The following is a 5,809-nucleotide window of genomic DNA, read 5'->3' as shown; positions in this document are numbered from 1 at the left end:
GCGGGCTGCGGGTGGGGAGGCTGGCGTCGGGTGCCATGTTCAGGTGGATGAGGCGCGTCTGGGGCATCTGGTCGATGTGGATGCTGTACTTGGGCTCCTCCTGGGGCTTTGGCCGCAGGGTGGCCGTGGCCGTGGGCAGGATGACGTAGCTCGTGTCCAGGGCCTTCTCCTGGGCCCGGCTCAGCTCCGTGTCCAGCTTCTTGAAGATGTCCCCGTCGCCCACGAAGGAGGACTTGGGGGCCCGGTCCTTCTTGAGCGTCAGTGAGTGGTTGGGGAAGTCGGGCAGGGGGCCGCCCGGGCAGCGGGGTGAGCCGTGCAGGTGCAGCTTGGACACGTTGGCCGGCAGGCTGTTGAAGCTGGTGGGCGTGGCCTTGGCGTGGGCCAGCTTCGGCCGCTCCTCCTCGGGCAGTGACGGCCGCTTGAGCGTGCCCGTGATGGTGGCTGTGCGGCAGGCTGCGATGTCCTTGTTCAGCACTGGCGGACAGGCGAGGGGTCAGGGCGGCTGCGGGGGGCCCGGCACGGTCCCCGCCAGGCACACCCTCTCCCGTGTCGGGTGCTAGAGCAGCTGGAGTCCAAGCTGGGACCCAGGGTGCCCCTGTCCACACCACAAGAGAACAGGAACCCCCACCCACACTGTCCTCCCAGCAGCCGGGCGGCTGCGGCTGGCCCTGGAGGTGGCCCATGCTGCCCAGACATGCGGGGACACAACTCCTTGCTGCGGGACTCCTGGGGGCCCAGCCACCCCTCTGCTCAGCTCCATGGTGACCAGACTGCCATGACCTCTGACCTGGGCCCCAGTTTGCCCTCAACGGCCCTCAGAGAACCAGCTGCCAGGCCCAGCTGCCCACCCGGCCCCACGCAGGGTCCTCGGAAGCCTGCTCCGACTGCATGGCCCTCGCCTGCTGGCCAGGCGGCCTGGCTGCCACGCCACGCCTGTCCCGCCCCCGCCCACACGAGCGCTGTCAGCCCCTCCCTGCGCCCCACCTCGTCAGCACCCCTTCAGGAGCTGCCAGGCCGACAGTGGCGCCTAGCTCGCTCCTCTGACCACAGGCTGGAGCTTTTCCTGCCCTCCCTGCTCCTAATCTTCACCCTCTGGCCGCCAGCGCCCTGCACCCACTCCACGCGGCCCCACATGCGACCTGCTGTCTTCTCCTCCAAGCCCAGGGTCAGGCGGGCCCCTCCCTCGAGGTCTCCCAGCCCACCTTGGGGTGAGCATCGGGCCCCAGGAACCGGGCCGTACCCTCGGCAGACAGCCCGAACCTCTTCCATCCCTGACCCCTCGCTGGGTCGCCCGCTCCACCCTGTGCTGGCCTGGGCAGGGTCTCTGCTCCCTTGGATGTGTTTGTGAAACCCCTCCCCCAGCATTCCCAATCCCACAGCCCCCAGCCGCGGGCCAGACTGGTCCATCTCCCTAATGAGGAAGGAATCAGAACCTCAGAGAAGCTGACAGCACCCAAGCAGGGCTGGGCCGAGCTCCCAAAGGCCCCTAAGTCTTGAGACCAGCTCCCAGAGAGGGCGGCTGGGGAGACTCCAGGAGACGGAGGGTGGCTCTAGTTCCGGTTCAGCCTGACCCAGAGATCACTTCCTCCAGGAAGCCCTCCTGGGTCCACCTGGCAGCGGCTACCACTCCCTACCTGGGCCTGTCCCAACGCTCCCCCGAGCTGTCCCTGGAGAAGGGACTTCTCAAACATCTAACAGACCAGATGAGTGTGACCAGTCCCGCACAGCTCAGAGAGACACGGCTCGTCACTGTTCCCGGACCCTGGCTCACAGAACAGCGATGTTCGGGGGCTTCTTTTTGTTGGGCAACTGATTCCTTTCTCGCCTTTGCTCCCAGGAAGCTCAGTGCTAGCCGCGGCACCCACGGTGGGCCCTTCTTCCCGCTCTCCTCCAGCTCCCATGATGCTCTCCCCTCCCGATCTGAAAGTTTGAGGGTCCCTGCCTCCTCGATCGGATGAACAGTGAAGCCATGAAGGAAGCACAGGATGTGGGAGGGGGGGCCGGGAGGCTGCTCTCCAGGGCTAAGAGCTGCCCCAGCATAGACGTCCCCACACCTGCCGAGCCCGAGCCTCAGGACAGTGTTTCAGAGGCTACTTCGGCTCAGGCCCCACAGACCCTGCTGCAGCCTCAGGTGAGTGGGCCGGGGGTGGGAGGCGCGGGGGCGGCGGGTGCAAGCCAAAGTCCCCGCTCCGCCCAGGCCCCGGCTCAGACCGGGGGCCCTGGTGTGGGCCACACATGGCAGGGGTGGGATGAGGACAGACAGATGGACAGACGGACACATGACAAAAAGTAAAAGGAGCAAGTGGGCCCCGCAGAGGGCCACCTGTCGCTCTCACCTGTCAGGCGCTCACCTGATCTACAGGCCAGATCCACGTCCTTCTCAAAGTCAGTCTGCAAGACAGAGATGGGCAGCGTGAGGGCCGTGGGCCAGTGGGCGGTGCTGGGCTGCTGCCCCGGGCCAGCCCCACAATGCCCGCGGGGTGGCAGGCAAGGGTGGCATGGAGTTGCAGCCATGCCTCAGGGGGGCATGTGAGCCACGTGAGCACGCGCCGAGGGCCGAGGGGCCACCGCTCAGGGGTGCCCCTTGCCAGCGTGTTCACCCACGTGACCTCCTGGGAGATGACCACGCCCTGCATACTCTCGCCGGTGTGCATGGCACGTGCGTGTGAGCACAGGCGTGCAGGCGTACATGGCACATGCGTGTGCGTGCGTCTGCGAGCACGGCCCCCTTCCAGGGACACGGGAGGCTGGTCCCAACGCGGCTCACTCCCGCTGTCGTGCCCCGGCCTCGGGGTTCCGGCCATGCTCCTCCTGGGCTCAGTGCGAGAACCCCTCTGCTGGCGGCCCGGAGGCGGTGCCGCAGCCCCGGGGACAGGGACGAGGCGATGGGGGCCGGCCGGCGGGGAGGGGCAGGGCGGGGATGCAGGTCATCAGCACGGCCCTCTCAGTGGTGGCTGTGGTCCCTACCACAGCGCCTGTCCCATCTCAGGGTAGGAGTTGGGGAACCCGGCTCAGGCCACCCCAGGTGGGGCTGTGGCCTCCTCGAGGGGCACTGGGACCCCAGGGGATGGCCAAGCCCTCAATCTCAAACCTGGAACTTCCTTCCCTGAAACACAGAGGTCGGGCTGGCGAGAACAGGAACGGGTCAGAGGTCAGGCTGGGGTCAGAGGTCAGGCCGAGAGCAGCATCACGGGTCCAGGACCCGGCATCCTCCACCTCCGGCCTCTGTCCTCACCCCCCAAGGAGGCCAGCAGCCTAGTCCGGGCTGGCCGCCGGCATCCGCTGAGGCCCTGCCCGTGACCCTAACAAGCACTGTGAAATGGCCAAGCACCCCGAAGACTGAATGAGCACTTCCCGCCTGCCAGGGGCACCCCAGGGGGCGGCTGCCACAGAATGACAGCGTGAAAATTCACCCATGGCACCCGAACAAGGTGGCCTGACGGGGAGTCAAGGAAGCTCCCGGGGGGACCTCTCAGGGGACACCTGCGGGGTGGGCACGGGAGGATGAGGGGTACAGGGGGCAGCACAGGACGGTGCCTGTGGTGCTAGAGCACCAGGGGGTCGGGTCCTGAGGGGACCTGGTTCAGGACAAGGCCGCAGCAGCGCCAGGGTGAGTGGACAGGCCAGGCTGGCTCCCAGGGAAGAGCCGGGCAAGCCGCCTTCTGCTCCTGGCTGAGCTTCGGGGGACGCAGGAGCTGAGCGAGAGCCGGGACACCCACAGGGCGGTGTCTGAACGAAGGGCTCTGGGGCCGGCGTGGGCATGCAGTGGCCGCCAGCCCGGCCCGGTCTCGCCAGCTCAGCACTGCCCATCCCCCACCCCTGCGCCAGGAGTTCGCTCTGGGAACCTCAGTTTCCCCAACCTCAAACTGGGCTCAAAGTCCCTCCCGACGCGGCTGTGGGACCTGGAGCAGCTCAGGTGCGGCTGCGTCCCCGGCTCCGTCCCCGGCTCCGAGCCCTACCATGAGCTGGGCGTGGCCGTTCTGGAAGGAGCCGCCCGAGTCCCCGTTGCCCTCCTCCTGGCGGTCCACCACACGGCACTTCACAGCGTCCTGGACCTGGGGGGAGAGGGGCGGTCAGCGCAGACTCTGCCCCACGAAGTCTGCACGGCCGCGCAAGGCCCGGCACAGCCCCACGAAGCCTGCACGGCCCCGGAAGGCCAGGCTGAGGGTCCTCGAGGCGGCGTCTGTGTGGGGTGCCCACCCCGGACCCGCCAAGCCCAGGGCCCCCCTCCCGTCTCTGTCCTCTCCGTGCCCTTTGTGGGGTGAAGTCAGAAGCGTGGGCCCCCCGGCCGTCGTCAGGGAGCACACGCCATCGGGCTGAGGGTCGCTTGGTGTCGGACCCGTCCTGTGTCACCACGGCCTCGGCCTCTGTGTCCGTCTCCACAAGCCGAGGGCCTGGCCCTCACTGCCTTGGGAGACGCCGTGCCTGAGCGTTCCCAAGGGGCCGGGGACTCCTCGGAAGGGAACAGTGACGACAGCTCCGTCGCTCGGGCAGCCTTCCTGCGGTCACCTACTTGCGTTCCAGTGTCCACCTCCGTCCTCGGCGGGCCACGGCCTCTGGCTCGCCCACCCCTCAGCTCCTCAGTCCCCGCTCTCAGGCCTTCGACCACGTGTCTTCCTGTGCTCCGACCTCTCCCGTCACCCACTGTTCCTGTTTCACGGAAGCCAGGCCGCTGAGGGCCAAGAGCGTGGCCTTGGAGCCTGGTCCGCGTGTGACCGCCCGGGGCTCACAGCTGCCCGAGGTGACGGCTCCGTGCCGGGCTGCGGCTGCTCCCTCTGCGGAAGGGGCTGTCGGGGGCCGAGGCCAGGCACACGTGGGCGCGGAGGACGCTGGGCTGGGCCTGTGATGCGTCTTCCCTCGGGGCCGTCTCCGTGGCCGCTGGGTGGGTCTGTGGCTCCTCCGTCGTGGGCTCTTCCAGCTCCTCGGGATCTGAGTGGCCTCTCGACACCAATGGGGCTGCTTCGGTGGCAGAAGCTTCGGGTCTTCACCACTCTGCCTTTCCCTGGGGTCAGAGCCCCTGGAGCCGGTGCTCACATCGCCCAGGGGTGCGAGCCGGGGGGGCCCGAAGCCGCTCCACTCCTGGGCTTCCCTCGGTGTACGCGGGGCCCGGGGGCCCCACTTCCCGAAGCTCCCTGGGCACCAGCGGTGGGAGTTGGCCACTCTAGGGCCCTCTGCCAGCCGCGGGCTGAGCTCTGCTTCCCAACCACCTTGTTGCTGCCTCTTCTGTTCCTTTATCCTTTCAAATCTGTGTGCCTCACAAATGCCCTTGGCTTTCTAGAAAGTTCCAAGGGAGGCAGAGCTAATCCCACTCTTCCGACGCCCACTCCCGCCCCTGGGCCCCTGCTGACGTCCTGGCGCCGGGACCTCGTGCCCTGTCCGTCCGCGGCCACCTGCACTCGCCCCCAGTGCTCTCCACGTGACCCTGAAGGAGGCGCCAGGTCCACCGACTCGGTGGCCGAGACGCACGCGTTCCCACATTCCGAGCCGAGGTCACCTCCATCGCCGCCGCCAGCCACGTGGCAGCTGCGACGCAGTCCGGTCAAAACCTCCTCCAGCTCCCTTCTAGGGAGGCCCGGAAAACGCCGGAGCGAGAGTCTCGGCGGCCGCCCACGTCTCCGGTGGCTCGCACGGCCCACGGGGACCCGCGGCGCCCCAAGGCCACCCACCTCTCTGCGCAGGATGCAGTGCACCATCACGATGACGAAACCCTCCAGCGAGTCGAAGACGGCGAAGAGGATCTGGAAGAGGGCGGAGCGGCGGTCGGTGACGGCGAGCACGGCCGACATCCAGGTCACGGCCAGCAGCGGCA

General features: G+C 68.1%; 1 protein-coding gene across 1 annotated transcript in view; it reads right to left on the bottom strand.

Moving 5' to 3' along the window:
- ADGRB1 (adhesion G protein-coupled receptor B1) overlaps positions 1-5,809 on the bottom strand; it is a gene marked incomplete at its 5' end in the record, with an annotated part of 58,589 nt that overhangs the window by 2,234 nt on the left and 50,546 nt on the right. The window contains 4 exon segments of the mRNA XM_025047592.1: positions 1-474; positions 2,352-2,391; positions 3,960-4,055; positions 5,667-5,809. The exon segment at positions 1-474 is cut by the window's left edge and continues 245 nt beyond it. Of these exon segments, the coding sequence (XP_024903360.1) occupies positions 1-474; positions 2,352-2,391; positions 3,960-4,055; positions 5,667-5,809 (753 nt within the window).

This window comes from Pteropus alecto, unplaced genomic scaffold, assembly GCF_000325575.1.
Source record: "Pteropus alecto unplaced genomic scaffold, ASM32557v1 scaffold105, whole genome shotgun sequence".
Taxonomy (NCBI): domain Eukaryota; kingdom Metazoa; phylum Chordata; class Mammalia; order Chiroptera; family Pteropodidae; genus Pteropus; species Pteropus alecto.
The sequence above is the reverse complement of the archived record's forward strand: the minus strand, read 5'-3'. Positions and strand labels throughout refer to the sequence as shown.